This window comes from Rhincodon typus, chromosome 13, assembly GCF_021869965.1.
Source record: "Rhincodon typus isolate 14 chromosome 13, sRhiTyp1.1, whole genome shotgun sequence".
NCBI classification, from domain to species: Eukaryota; Metazoa; Chordata; class Chondrichthyes; order Orectolobiformes; family Rhincodontidae; genus Rhincodon; species Rhincodon typus.
Genome location: NC_063344.1, coordinates 38,015,072 through 38,030,655, shown reverse-complemented (window position 1 = coordinate 38,030,655; position 15,584 = coordinate 38,015,072). Strand labels below are relative to the sequence as shown.

The window sequence follows — 15,584 nt, the reverse complement described above, 5'->3', positions numbered from 1 at the left end:
TCCGTTTACTAAGGAAGTCCATGAAAGCAAAGCCAGCCAGGAAGAGTAGGGTAGTGATGCGAAAAGATTGGTTTGATCTCCTTGAAGAAAAGTGGACTGCCCTAAAACAATTTTGGGGGGAGGATGGAAGTGCGGATAAATTGGACGTCCCAGGCGTAGAGATAATTCTTACTGAATCCCTACAGTATGGAAGTTTGGTCCATCGAGTCCACGCTGACCCTCCCTATCCCTGTAACCCAGCATTTCCCATGGCTAATCCACCTAACCTACACATCCCTGGTCACTATGGGCAATTTAGCATGACCAATCCACCTAACCTGCACATCATTGGACTATGGGAGGAAACCAGAGCACCTGGAGGAAATCCATGCAGACATGGGGAGAACATGGAAGCTTCACGCAGACATGCACCCCCCCCAAATTTAATGGTGTGGTGGTAAGAGTCAGGAAACTGAAACTTGCAGAGAAAATCAGAAAAATAACAGATGTATGTGAGAAGAGACTAAACAAGGGAAAAGAATACTTGAGGTAGTGAGAAAGCAGCTCAGTGATGCAGCAACAGATTGAAAGAATGGGTCTATCAGGGCAATCACGTTTATGGATCTCGGAACGGAGGTAGGAGTGGGTTATTCAGGGTTGAGGAACCATGGAGCTGGTGATCATTAAGGGAAGATGTACTCGGTGATAGTCTTGGAAACAGTGGCTTGACGTTCATTGTTAGAGTCATGGTCCAGATAGAGATTGATGGATATTGTCAGAGAGTTGATGTTTTGCCTCTGCTACCAGGTTGAGGTTGAATTTCTGAGATCAGTATAAGCTCGGAGGGGAACAGGTTAGAACATGTAGGGCAGCAGAGAAGTTGAGATGGCCAATCTTATGTCAACAGTTATCATTGAAAAGATCTAAAGTGATGAAGGAATCCATAGTACGGAGAATTCTGCAGATGGATAAAAGGGTTCCTTGTGCAGGAGTGCAACCTTAACCATAGAATTTCTAGCTGAAGAAATGGGTGGGGTGGTGAAGGCAACAGAAGACGTTGGTGAAATCTTAGCTAAGGATAAATTGTACAGCTCCAGAGAGGGAAGGTCAAAGGGTATCGTGAATGCGGAGCAGGAATGAGATTAGGAAAAGGGATGTGGTAAAAAGAAAGTGAAGGGGAAGAAGAATCCAACAAAGCATTGGTACCCATGAGTCTTTGAAGCTTGCAATCCTTCACACTTAAAAGGGGGGGGAAAGAAATAACATATTGGATATTTTGTTAGACCTTTTCTTCATTGTCCTGCCCACTCTGTTATTTGTATACAGTTGCAATTCTTTTACAATTCTCATAACTTTCCACACCTATTGGCTTTGTAACATCTGGAAACTTGGAATTATTATAAAGAAATTGTGAATAGATTATACCTAACAGTGGTTCCTGGAGGACAGTATATTTTATACATTTCCAAGTGATCGTTTATTGCATCCCTGATAATGTATTTTAATGATTGTCCCAGTACTGAGAAACTCACTGATCTCATGGTTACTTGGTTTGTTTCTTCCATTTTTAAAACTGATAACAGTGATGTTACTAAAAGGAGACAATGCCCTAGTGGTATTATCGCTGGACTGGTAATCCAGAAACCCAGATAACGTTCAGGGGACCCAGGTTCGAATTCTGCCATGGCAGATGGTAGAATTTGAATTCAATAAATATCTGGAATTAAGAATCTAATGATGACTGTGAATCCATTGTCAATTGTCGGAAAAACCCATCTGGTTCACTAATGTCCTTTAGGGAAGGAAACAGCCATCCTTACCTGGTCTGGACTACATGTGACTCCAGATCCACAGCAATGTGGTTGACTCTGAACTGCCCTCTGGGCAATTAGGGATGGACAATAAATGCCACCTAGCCAGTGATGCTCTCATCCTGTTAATAAACAAAAAAAAGTTAGAATTGTCCCTTTCCTTGTTGGAGATGGATATTACCTAAGATAATGGAAGATATTTGTTATCTGCTACCTATCAGTATGAGCATAGATGTTTTCAGATCTTGGAAAGAATTGCTTCATTGTTGGTGGAGCAATGTAAAGGAGTTGAATGTAGTAGAGTGAGAAAACAACACTTCTTTGCACACACAGTAGTCAAAATACAGAACTTTGTTTGCCAAAAGGCTGTGGTTACTGGGTTAACTGCTGATTTCAATTTTGATAGTTTCAGATTTATGTTGCTTAATGATATGAGAATATAAAGGGTATGGATACAGTGGTTAAATGGGTTTGTGATACAGTTCAGCCATAATCTACTTCGCAATCTTCCTGCCAGAACAAGCACACAGGACTTAATAGTCTATTTCTGTTCTTTTATTGCCGTTGACCTCCTACAATGATAGTTATCACAACCTTTATGTCTGGCCCCAAACTACTTCACCTCCCTCTAGTCCTATTTTGACTCTACCTTTACTAGTCGTATTCTACCCCTCTTCATACTTGCCATTGCCCCTCTTCTCTCTCATGTTCCATTCCCCTTAATGTTCCTTTTTCTTTCCCCTCCTTTTCTATGCTCCATTCTATTTCTCTTCTCCATTCACTCTCTTCCCACTCTCCCTTTCTCATGTCTTGTTCTCTCTTTTCTTACACAGGTCCCATTTTCTCCTTGTATGGCCCATGCTAACGCTCCTAACACATCATGTACCTGTTATGTTAGCTTCACTTTGATGTAAAAGCATGCACCTTCAAGGGAGCAGATGAAACGTGAAAGGAGCAGAGAGGATTCATACATCTTCTAGTCTTATACCATAAAATGTCTGAAAAACAGATTCATCTTTCCAAAAAGTGAAAAAAGGACTCATGTAATCACTAGGCAAAGTGTTGATATCTCTACCCTACACTATTTTCTCCACATAATGTGGTGTAACTTGAAATGGTAACCTCTACCCTATGTGTCAGTAAATTAACCTGAATTATACACTTAGATTGTTAGAAAGATTTCAATGTGGAACACTTCTTTGACTTGAGAGTTCAGGGTAATAACTGTTTTCAGATTTTAGTACAAAATAAAGTACAGCAGATGTTAGACACTGGAAATACTCAGGTCAGGTCGTAAGTGTGCAAAAAGAAACAGTGAACATTTCAGGTCAGTTTTGATTTCAGGCCACAGTTGAAACGTGTACTTCTGTTTTCCTCTGTACACCTATGTAATGTTAGCATTCAAAAGCTAACACAATTGATGAATGAGAAATAGTAGGATGAGTAGCAGGAATTACGAGAGAATGCTTTGTTGAGTTTGGAAGCTGCCTACTTCTTTAGTTAGCTGTCTTCAGATTTAGAATTCTTTTGTGCACTTGGATCCATAGTCTCTGTGTAGAACAGGCAGCAGTTGCCTTATCATTTACGTTCTGCCAGGCTTGCAGCACAAGTGATTCCTGTGGCAGGTGATCTCATTGTTGGACGATGGCCATTTCTCCCTCACTTCTTGTAGTTAAACAGAATATCATCAAATTTGAGAAACCTTGGCTTGAATTTTTCGGTTAGCGCAAAGCATTGATGAGGGACATAGGTAAGATGAATAGCAAAAGCCTTTTTCCTAGGATAGATGAGTTCAAAACTAGAGGGCATAGGTTTAAGGTGAGAGGAGAAAAATTTAAGAGACCTGAGGGGCAGTTTCTTCACGCAGAGAGTGGTTAATATGTGGAATGAATTGCCAAAGGAGGTGGTAGATGCAAATACAGTTACAAAATTTAAAAGATGTGTGGATAGATATATGAATAGGAAAGGGTTTGAGGAATATGGGCCAAATGCAGGCAAATGGGACTAGTTTAGTTTGGGAAACTTGGTCGGCGTGGAGAAGTTGGACCGAAGGGTATTTCCATGCTGTATGACCGTATGACCAGGAAAAGTGGGATCATCAGTATGGTGTGGTAGACTGCAATTTCTGGATTTTTATATATGTTATCTTCCTGGAAGTTACATTGCTGTTGCATCCCTCAACAGCAGCAAACATTGAGAAGTTTGCCATTGTTGTGAAAAGAAAATCTGGGCCTTTGTTTTCCAGAATTTTTTCAACCAAAGCCATTATTTAGTTTCAGGTGAGAATGTTGCAGTTTAAATGGTAGGTGGGGCATTTCAATTTTCCTCAGCTGTTGACTGTGAGAGATTGCACTCTTAGGTAGCAGGTGTATAAATGCAACATATGAAAACTCTAAATATCAGGACTAAACAGCCGTTCAAGGTTAGTCACGTGCAATTACACTATTTACCCCGATTCACCAAGGAAATATAATTCTCAGCCTATACTGTCCAAGGGTTAACTATATTCTTTACATACTCAACTTGAAAAAGTAATGTTCGCAGTTAATTTTGTGTAAACGTGTTTGCAAACATTTTTATTCATCAATAGACAATGGTATTCATCTTCGGTTTGCAGAATGGTGCTCAAAAAATTATTCTTTGACTTGTTAAATATGTCACATGTAGGGCTTGAAATGGAATATATTACCTTAAACCTTCATTGTTTTCTTTTTAACTCTCTGCAGTGTTAAAATGTTGATTAGCATTTCACCTAACTGTGTCTAAGTTTCTCTTTGAGACGCTTCTTCTCTCCAATAGCTGTACCCTAACACTTCTGAATGTGTGTTCTATTAATAGTCAATCTTTTTGTGTTCATTGCTGAAATCTAGACCTGCTTCGGCGAGGTGCTGCTACAAATACTATTCTAATTTACTAACACTTTGCTGTTCTGTTATCATTCTTGTTTAATCCCTTTTTTAATTTTTGTGTATTTATTCAAAAGTTGAAATAGACAATTATATTTGACATCTACTGGTTCCCCATTGCCACTTCCTTACAGGAATAGAAACAGTCTATTTAAATATTATGAGGAAAGTACATTTTCGATGTGCTGTAGGGCATAGTGGTATTTTAGCTGCTTCAAAGCAGGATAGACAGAACATATGTTGGTTATTGCTTTGGTTCAGCTCTCTGATTTTTTTTTTGTCTCAAAAGTGTAGACCTTAAATTATCCTTGAAGTTTTAGCATAGAAATGCTTAAAAACTAATTCACCTGTTCTATATTCACAGAAGTAATGACTCATTTAAAACAAATTGTATCCCATAATGTTTTGATTAACTGAAAGGAAAACAATTGTAAACGAGCTTCTTCGGGCACATTTGGTCAACTGCAGCCTTGATGTCACCACACCTCATCTTACCTCTGGAACTGAGCACTTTGATCTATGTTTAAACCAATGCTGTAATGAGGTCAGGAGCTGTTCCACACTGGCAGCACAAAAACTGGGCATCAGTGAACAGATTCATGCTGAACAAGTTCTGCTTGATAGTACGGATTGGGTATCCTTTATCTGCATGTCTGAAAATCAAAGGTCTTTTTAAAAGTGGACCTGAACATACCTGTAGACATATTTAGTTCAGGCCCTTTGGAAAAAAAGACTTTGCTTGGCTCAAACATGCCTGAATGCAAAGTTGTTTTCCAAAGGCTGAACTCCATGTGTCCACAGGTTTGTTTGGGTCCATTCAGGCCAAGTGAAGTTTGTTTTTTTTAAAAAGGGCCCGAATGGACCTATAAGTATGGGTATCCAAAAACAGAAAATATCCTTTATCCAAAAAATACTTGGTCCCGAGGGTTTCGACTGAAGAATTCCCATCATGTATTCTTGATCATACTTGATGATAGAGAGTATACTGACGGGGGGTATTTGGCTAGGTTAGATTTGTCTTGATATTATGTACAAGACATACATGAGCAATTTCCCACGTAGTTGTGTAGATACCAGGGCTGTATCTGTACCGGAACAGCTTGCCACACCAAGTCCTGGAGCACATGCTGTCAGTACTATTGCCAGAATGTTGTCAGGCCTCATAACCTTTGTTGCGTCCAGTATCTCCAGCCATTTCCCCACATCATGTGGCGTGAATTGGGTTCAATTTAGACTGGCATCTGTAATGCTGTGGATCACCAAAGGAGGCCGAGACGGATTATCCGTTCAGAGTATCAGACTGAAGATTATTGCATATGTTTGTGCATTATCTTTTGTGTTGATGTGCTGGGTTCCTCCTTTATTGAGAATGGGAATATTTTGTAGAGCCACCTCCTCCAATTGTTCTCCATCATACAGGAATGGAATTGACAGAAGTATAGAGATTCGATCTGGCCCGTTGGTTGGAGACTCACTTAGTCCCGGTCTAACATTTGCTGTTTTATAGCTTCAATTGGCTGACATCAGTTTTAAGTATGCCTCGTTCTGTTGGTGTCATGGCCTCCTAAAGCCTTCATTAAACCAGGGTTTATTCTTTTGGCTTGATAATAATGGCAGATTGAGGGATATGCTGGGCTATAAGGTTGCAAATTGTGTTTGAATGCAATTCTGCTGCTGATAATGATCCAGAACACTTCATGGGTGCCCCATTTTGAGTTACTTAATCTGTTCAGAGTTTGTCCCATTCAGCACAGTGATAGTGGCACACATGAGAGAGATTATCTTCAATATGAAAATGAGACTTTGTCTTCACAAGAACTGTGAAATGGTTACTCCTCCTGATACCATCATTTTCCCATTTGCTCAATTTGTCTACATCGCCCTATAGTCCATTTACATCCTCCTCCCCATTCACAATCTTGACTAGTTTTGTGTCATCAGCAAATTTGGAAATATTACATGTGAATTGTAATCCAAATCTTTGATATGTGCTGTGAATAGCTGGGGTCCAGTCACTGATCCCTGCTGTACCCGACGTCAGCATCACCTTTCAGTCCAAAAACAACCCATTCATTCCCGCTGTTTCCTACCTGATCAGCAATTTTCAATCCATGCCAATGTGTTGCCATCAATCCCATGTGCTTTGATTTTGTACACTAAACTCTTATATCAGACTTTATAGAAGGCTTTCTGAAAATCCAAATACACCACATTCACTGATACAGAGCCACCTTTACTTGCATCCTTTAATTAATTTTGTAGCCTCTAGCCTTATCTATTAATTTATTGTTAGATTTGTACAATATATCTCTTTTTCACTGTTTATGGATTCCCCATTTTAATGCTTTTCTGTTTTGCTTTGTCTGTACTCTTTTGATTTCCCATAATTTCCCACATTTGATCCCTTGACCCCATAGTTAGTTTAAAACCCTAGCTACTTCCTTGGTTATGCAGTTTACTAGAACTCCCATCCCAGTATGGTTCAGGTGCAGACCAGCCCAATAGTACTGTCCCCACTTTCCCTTTTACTGCTACACGGCCACACGAACTACAATCCACTGCTGCTGCACCAGTCTTTGAGCCACTTATTGATTTCTGTAATCTTATTTGCCCAATGCAAACTTGCATGGATCCAAAGATTATGACCATGATGTTCTGCTTAATTTTGATGCCTAATTCTTTATACTGACTGTGCACAATTTCCTTTCTTGTCCTCCCATGGATCCCTACGTGGATCACAATGACTAGATTTTCCCCCTCCCATTGTAAATTACTCTTCAATCCTAAGCAAATGTCCCGCAACATGGCACCAGACAAGCAACACAGCCTCTGAACTCTTACTGTTTGCTGTAGAGCGCAGTATTTGTCCCCCTCACTGTACTGTCTCCTCCTACATTCCTTTTTGCTTCACCCACTTGGATGGCTTCTTGTACCACAATGCCATGATCAGTTAGCTCACCCTACCTTGCAGCCCTCACTGTTATGCAGACAAGCTGGAGGAACATCCGTTCTGTTGGACAATTGCAAGGACTGAGGCTCTTGCATTTCTTCCCTCTGGGTTCCGTTGTCTGTCCCACTCACAGTCACATCCTCTTTTTCTCACCTATGACCAAATCAGAAGACCCTATCCTAAGACGTATAATTACATCCTGGAATAAAATGTCCAGGTAACTTTCTAACTCCCTGTTGTTAGTTTCTTTAGTTTGGTCATCAGCTCATAAAACGTGAACCAAACATACTTGAACTGCAGATGCGGTTGCCTTGGATTACTCTGGCATCTAGGAGCTCCTGTTTTCTGCTATCACAGGACATCTCTTGCCCAGCCATCTTTATTGTGTTTCAATTAAGTGTATTATTTAGTAATTAATTGTGATAGTAAAAATATTTTCCTCGCATTACTCCTGTACTTCTTTCCCCAAAACTTTGTTTTGGATCTTGTACAATCAGCTAATGTGTATAATTTCCTATTTTCCTTGCCTTCCATTATCCAGAACCATAATAACCCTGTAAACTTCTATCCGATCTGTTGCGCAAAATGAACAAAAGAAAACCAAAGAACTGCGGATGCTGGAAATCAAAAACAAAAACATTAAATAACTGGAAAAACTCAGCAGGTCTGGCAACACGTGGAGAGAAAAAGAGTTAATATTTCAGGTTCAGTGAGCCTTCTTCAGAACAGTTCTGTTTTTGTTTCTGCAAAGTAACCTTGTAGCTAAAATCGTCCATCACTGGAACCATTTTGGTAAACTTTATTTGCATCATCTTGAGAGTCTTGACATCCTGGATGCAGTATTCGAGTTGTGGCCTAATTAGAGCTTATAAAGGGTTCAGTGTATCTTAACTGCTTTTGTATTCAATGCCACTTAATGAAGTGCAAGATCCCATATGCTTTGTTAATCACTGTCTCAATACGACCTGGCACCTTCAGAAATCTATGCAGATGTGCCTGTAGGCTCCTTTATGCTTGTACATTTACCTCTCCCTATTGCCTCTTGTCAAAATGCATCACCTGTCACTTCTCTGTATTAAATTTCACGTGCTGCTTATCTACTCATATATGTATGTCCTCCTACATATAATTTTATAGTTGAGATTATGTTTAGAAGTTCAGCTGCCAGGAGTTTGAGTTACTGTGAGGATGGAATGCAAGCAGGAGGGAACAGAAAAATATGTAGTTCAAAGGGAATCATAGTCTTTCTCCTTATAATCTGTTTTTTAAACATGAAATTAAACTGCAAATCAATGGTTAAACCTGTCTTCAAAAATGCACCTGAAAGGAAATAAGGTGGTGTTCAGAGGCCCTGAAATTTTGCTGAAACAACGAAGATGCTTTCAGATTGGGGCCAAAGCCAACAAGTCAGATTCTGTAAGTATGGAAACAGAAAATTATAATGTGGAAAAAGTTTGGCAAATTTGTGATAACAGGAAGTTAGTAGGCAGATGGAAAGAAAGTGCAACACATATTTAACACAGATTTTCTTAGTGTTCTTCCAGAAGCTATGACTACTGACATCAGGTCTTCCGGTGTCTTTCACATGAGGCTTCTTTAATTCATGTGTTTGTACTAAATCGATCTTTGCACAGGGAACCAATTTGATAAGTGGCAGCAGTTAAGCATTATGTAGTTTATGCCTACATATGCAATGAAAAATAGTACATGTTTTATATTATTTTATACATGTGTACAATTTTCTTTTTTATAAATTGACACATTACTGTGAATAAAAATTACTCATTCAAGACACTGCCTTGCTGCTGTTTTTATACTTTTGTTCATTATGAATTTTATTTTATATTTATGTTTGAGGTTTCTGTATATTTATTTAGAACCAGCAGCAAGCCTGTATCTGAATGTACATTTGTCCATCGTAAATAATATAAAGTTCACAGTAATGTGTTACTGCTTGGGCCTCGCAGGAGTGTATCTCGCAGTCAGCAGTGAAAACAAAATTTGAACAACACACTATCAGAGCTAAACAGATCATAGACACTGTGAAAAAAATCATGGAATCCATCAATGTGGTTGCAGCAGAAAAAAGGTAAGAAAAATCTTCAGTTACTTGATTTACATACAAGGCAGCAGTTGGCAAAGTTGCACTTTTAACAGAGTGTCAGCTTTGTTGTTGCTTATGCTTCAAAGTAGATATGTTGAAATGATAGTTAAAGTGTGATTTGATTCTGTTTTTAAAAAAAAATACTTACATGTTATGAAACTTGAATTATGTAGAGGATTGTGTTGGAACAATGATAAGTTCATATTTTTTCTCCAGGCACAATGAAGACAATTTTCCTAACCCTACACTAACCTCACAGCATCTCTGAACTGTTTCAGCACAGAAGGTGGCTATTCAGCTCATCATGTTTGCAAAATGAGTAACTCACTTAGCATTTTTCCCCACCTTTTGTCCTTGACTCTGCGCATTCTTCCATTTCAGATAATAATCCAGTTCTCTCTTGAACACCTTGATTGAAACTGTCACCACCACCACTGTGACCGTGAAATCCAGACATTAACCACTCACTGCATGAAAATGTTTCTCTTCCTGTCTCCATTGTTGCTTTTGTAATTAACTTAAATCTGTGCTGTCTCATTCTTGATCCTTCCGCCAGTAGGAACAGTTTTTCTCTTCCTACTTTATATAGCCCCCAATTTTGAATACTTCCTATAAATCTCTGATGTTTTCTCTAAGTAAAACAGCCACATCTTCTCCAGTATATCCATGTAACATGAGTTCCAAATCCCTGGAACCATTTTTAAAATCTTTTCTAAACACGCTAAAATCTTCATTATCTTTCCTTGTGTAGTGCCTATATCTTCGCATATGCTCCAGTTGAGGTTGTATTAGTATTTTGAAGAGTCTAACGTAACTTTCAAAATCTTATGATTCAATTCATAAAGTCTAGAATCCTGTATGTTTTATTAACTGTGCTCTCAACTTGTTCTGTCACCTTCAATGATTTGTACAATATAAACATCTAGGTCTCTCTAAACTTTGACCCACTCCTGCCCTTATATTGTACCCTTTATTGTTTCTGTATGTTCTTTTTACCAAAATGAATCACTTCAGATTTCTCCGCATTCAAATTTATCTGACAGAGGTCTGCACATTCCACCAACTTGTCTTTGTTCTTTTTGAAATTCTACACCTTCATCCCTCCAGTTCATAACGGTCATAATGCAAAACTTATCTGCAAATTTTGAAAATTTTTCCTGTGCAGCAAGCTCTAACGAAGTAACATGTTAAGAATAGCAAGGGTTCTAACAATGATGTTGGAGAATGTGATTACAACCCTTCATCCAGTTTGAAAAACATCCATTAACTGTTGTTTCTATTTCCAATCTCTCAGCCAATTCTGATTCATGTTGCTACTGTCCCTTTTATTCCACGAGCTATAACTTTGTTTGTTGGTCATGTGTGGCACTTTGTCAAATGCCTTTTAGAAATCCAGGTCCATCGCATCAACAACATTACCTTCATTAAGACTCTGTGTTCCTCTTGAAAAATCCAAATAAATCTCACTTTCCTTAACCTGATTTTTGCCTAAATGAATACTAATTTTGTCCCAAATTCTTGTTTCTGGAAGCAGCACCACCACTGAAGTTAAACTGACGGACCCGTAGTTGTTGGGCTCATCTTTACACTCTCCTTTGAACAAGGGTATAACATTTCCAATTCTCCAGGCCTCTGACACCACTCCTAAATTGAAGGAAGATGGCCAGTGCCTCCGCAACTTCCACACTAACTTCCCTCAGCCTCCACGTCCCACCTGGTCCTGATTCCTTATCACATTTAAGTTAATACAGCCTATCACTGTCCTATCAATTTTAAACCCTTGAGTCTGAATTAGCTCCTCTTTCACCATGACCCAGGCAGCACATCTTTCTTGGTAAAGATAGATCTAAAAGATGCATTTAATACCTCAGGCATGCCTGTTATATCCAAGCACAAAATCTTTTGTTGTCCATAATCAGCTTTGTATTATCTGTACTATTTATATCCAGGGAGCTAAGGCTTTGTTTGCCCTATCTTTCACCTTCATAGGAATATATCTTGACTGTACCTGAACTATCCTTTCTTTAAAGGTAGTCCATTGTACAGTTACTGTTTTTTGCCAACATTTGATTCCAGTTTATATGACCCAGACCCTTCCTTACCCATTGAAGATGGCTTTCTCAGTTAATTATTCTTATTCTGGACTGTTCTTTGTCCTTCTCCATAATCAACTTAAACCTTATAACACAATGAACACTGTCCCCTAAGTGTTCTGCCTCTGATACTTGACCTACTTGGCTCTCATTCCCAAGTACCTGATCTAGCAATGCCTTCCTTCTCATTGCACTGGAAATATACTGATGTCAAAAATTTTCCTAAACACACTTTTGGAACTTTTGTCCCTCTCTGTCCTTTACCTTGCTATCTCAGTCTATATTCAGACAATTAAAGTTCTCCCTTTATAATTACTCTATAACATGTGCATATCTCTGTAATTTCTTTAATTTCCACTGGTTGGCAGCCCATAGATTTTGCTGAGCAATGTGAATTCTACTCCTTAGCTCTAGTTAAACAAATTCTGTCATTCATCCCTCCAGGACATCCTCTGTCTCCAACACTGCATTGGTTTCCTTAACAATACTGCTACCCCTTGTATTCTTGCTTTCCTATCTTTCCTGAACATCTTGCATCCAGGAACATTTAATACCCAATTCTGGATTCCTTTAAGCCAGGTTTCGATTATAGCTGCAACATTCTACTTCCACATGGCAATCACATCTGACTCACTGATCTTATAACCATTTTTCTCTTACTTTGCTACTGAAATGTCATCCATCTCTATGTTCTGGGATCGTTAGCATTACTCTGATATTTTCTCCTGGTTCCTAACCTATGGCAAGTTAGTTTAAAGCCTCCTAACAGGATTAGCAAATTGCCCTGGGAAGAATTCACTCTCTGCTCTATTTAGATGCTCTGAAACCCTGAATTCAAGCTGCTGCAAGCGATGGCGTTTCCTGCACAAATGGTTATCTATTTATAACACCAATTAAGAGTAACCGTATAGCTGAGAATTTGAATTAAGTGCTGGCAAAACGAGATAAAGATAGCAGGTTGTCTTCTCTAAAGGGCATAGTAAACCAGATGAGTTTTTATGACTATCTACAGTAGTTCCATAGTCACTGTTCCTGAGACTAGCTTTCAGTTCCAGATTTTATTAATTGAATTCAAATTCTCAAATTGTCACAGCATTAGTTTCACCCTTTGGATTGCTGGTGACATTATCGCTGTAGCACCATTTCCTCGTGAATTACTGGGTACCACTGGTTTCCAGTAACTATGACTGACTGTTTCCTGAGCTCAGTCATGCTCCTTGGGACAAAAATATGCATAGCATTATCTGCGAAAATTTGCAAAGCTGTTGCAGGACTAAGTTTTGCAGCTGCTATTTGGCCAGCACCCTTTAAATCCTTCTGGCTGCTGTCTAAGAATAATAGCTTACAGTTCAGCTAATCTTAGTTTATTATCCTGAAAAATAATTTTTAAAAAAAACAGTTTGGAGATAAGATTTTGACCTTGTTGGGTCTTCCAATCAACAATCTACTTCTTGCAGATTTTAGCATTTGTATCTCTTCCAGGAAAATGATGGACAGATGTATTCTAGCATCAGGCTTGTCTGTTGTCCTTAATTTACATTTTCCTCCTTGTTTAAGATGGATACCTGTGTACATTCTTTGGGAGAGTTACCCAGAGATACCTGTGACATTCAGGGTTTGGAGACCTAGCATAAAGAGTCTTTTTTTTTCTAATTTGAGACTGAGAAATCATCATTCTCCTCTAGGTACAACATCGTGGAAGATTTGCCTTTGCAGCAACAGAAAGCAGTCAGGATTACTGTATATGCTAGCTTCACTTTTTTTATCATTTATAATGTTTAGTTTATTTGCCATTTAATGTATTTATGCCTTTGGAACAGTCAAGATTGGACTTACCGGTGATCTCCCGACTGACTCCCATCTTCCACCTTATACTATCTTGTGGTTGCCCAAACTCTGTATCTTCATTCACACCAAGTCCCATTTTAGTCATTGTTCCCCTCTAGTTCACTGACGGATATTGACTAGTGATTCACCAACCCTCAATTTCAATCATTTTCAACATTGTTGGTAAATCCCTCCATGGCCTCGCCCATGTTTCTGCAACTTCCACCAGCCGTACAAGCCCTGATGTCACTGCACCCCGATAGTTTCATCATTGTGTTCATCCACCTTTGGTGGATGCATGAAGCTGCCTTGGCGGTGAGGTTTGGAATTTTCTTGTAAAAGTTCTGTCCTCGCTTCCTTTAAGGATAGCATTTAAAAAGTATTTCTTTGACCAAGCTTTCGGTCACCTTTGCTGATACCTCGTTCTGTGTCTGTTAAACTCTGCTTAATGCTCTACTAAATGCCTTGGGGTCTTTTACTATATTAGAGATGCTTTATCAAAGAAAGTTTTTGTTGTAGTTTAGATTAAATAGTCAACACAGCCATGTTTTATACTCAATTCCACAATATAGAGAAGCTTCTTTGAGGAGGCCGTCTTCAGTTGTTGATGTTATGTGTGTGATGAAAGGAGAGTACTGCACCATTTTAGATGTTCAATGTGAGATTGTATGTACAATTGAGTAGGGAAGGATCAGAATGTAAAACTAAAGGGACCGTTCCCCTATTCGCTATTGACCATAATAGCAGATTATACTGCTTTACCTAAAGAATGAAGAAAGCCATTTTTAATTTAGCATTCTCCAACGTGAGCAATTTTCAGCAATGTGTGAAAGATACATAAGTTAAGTCTATATGCATTCAATATATAAATACTGGAGTAAAACTTTCCCTTTTTGCTTTTGAGAGTCCTTTCCTTGGAGGAACGGGAGGACCACCTCGATCGATTAGAGTTTGTGCGCAGTCAGCTAACCTTGCTAACAGAGGACTGTAGGAAAAGCATAAAACTCGTAACCGAAGAAGTAGAAGCCAAGGTGAGTGTTGAACCCTCTCCAAGTACAAATTGCTTGCCTTTAATATTAAACTTTTGGTTTATTGTTGGCCATTACTAAGGGAAACAAAATGTAAAATTTAGATAAGTAATTGGATTGAAGCATTAATTCTCTGTGGATGCTATCATGCCTGCTGGGTATTTCCAGCTTTTTCGTTTTGTGTAACATCTTTTATTTTTCATTTCTATCACTGGATAAGTCAACGAATGTTATTTAGGAGAATTTTATCCTGTGTAGAATAACCTTACCTCCTATTTCACATGATCTACTGTTTTTCAGTCGTTGTAAGTGGTCTTCAACTGATAAAATATTAATGCATTGCCTGATTCATGCTTATGAGCTTTATAATTATTTCACATTCTTTGTCACCGACTTCAGAAAGAAATGTGAACTCCTTTGGGGTAGCTGTATTAGTTGGATTCCTATTATTTTGGAGTAAGACTGTGGCATGATACGACTGTTACCGAACTTGTAATCCAGAATCCTGTGGACAAGGGTTCAAATCCTGCCATGGCAACTGGTGAAATTTAAATTCATTTACTTAATAAATGACCCTGAAACTACAATTGATTATTGTAAAATCCCATCTGGTTCATCAGTGACCATGAGGGAAGGAAATTTATCATCCTTGTATAATGTGATCTACATGTGATTCCAAGCACACAGCAATCACTTTTAAAAACTGCCTTATGAAATTACTGAGCAAGTGACTTAATCCAAGAGCAATTAGGCATGGACATCAAATGTTAGCCTTGCCAACAATGCCTGTATTTTATGGAAGAATAAATAAATCAAAAATTTCTCATAAACTCTGGGGGCTGTGTAATTCATTGTCCTCCTGAAGGACGTGGAAAGAAAATAAATT

The 15,584-nt window shown here is 38.7% G+C and overlaps 1 protein-coding gene across 1 annotated transcript in view; it reads left to right on the top strand.

Annotated features, from left to right (window-relative positions):
- The window catches only part of LOC109925613 (mitofusin-2-like), a 59,121-nt gene that overhangs the window by 21,351 nt on the left and 22,186 nt on the right, over positions 1-15,584 (top strand). The window contains exons 10-11 of the mRNA XM_048604596.1: positions 9,614-9,735; positions 14,575-14,701. Of these exons, the coding sequence (XP_048460553.1) occupies positions 9,614-9,735; positions 14,575-14,701 (249 nt within the window). The remainder of the gene's footprint in view (positions 1-9,613; positions 9,736-14,574; positions 14,702-15,584) is intronic.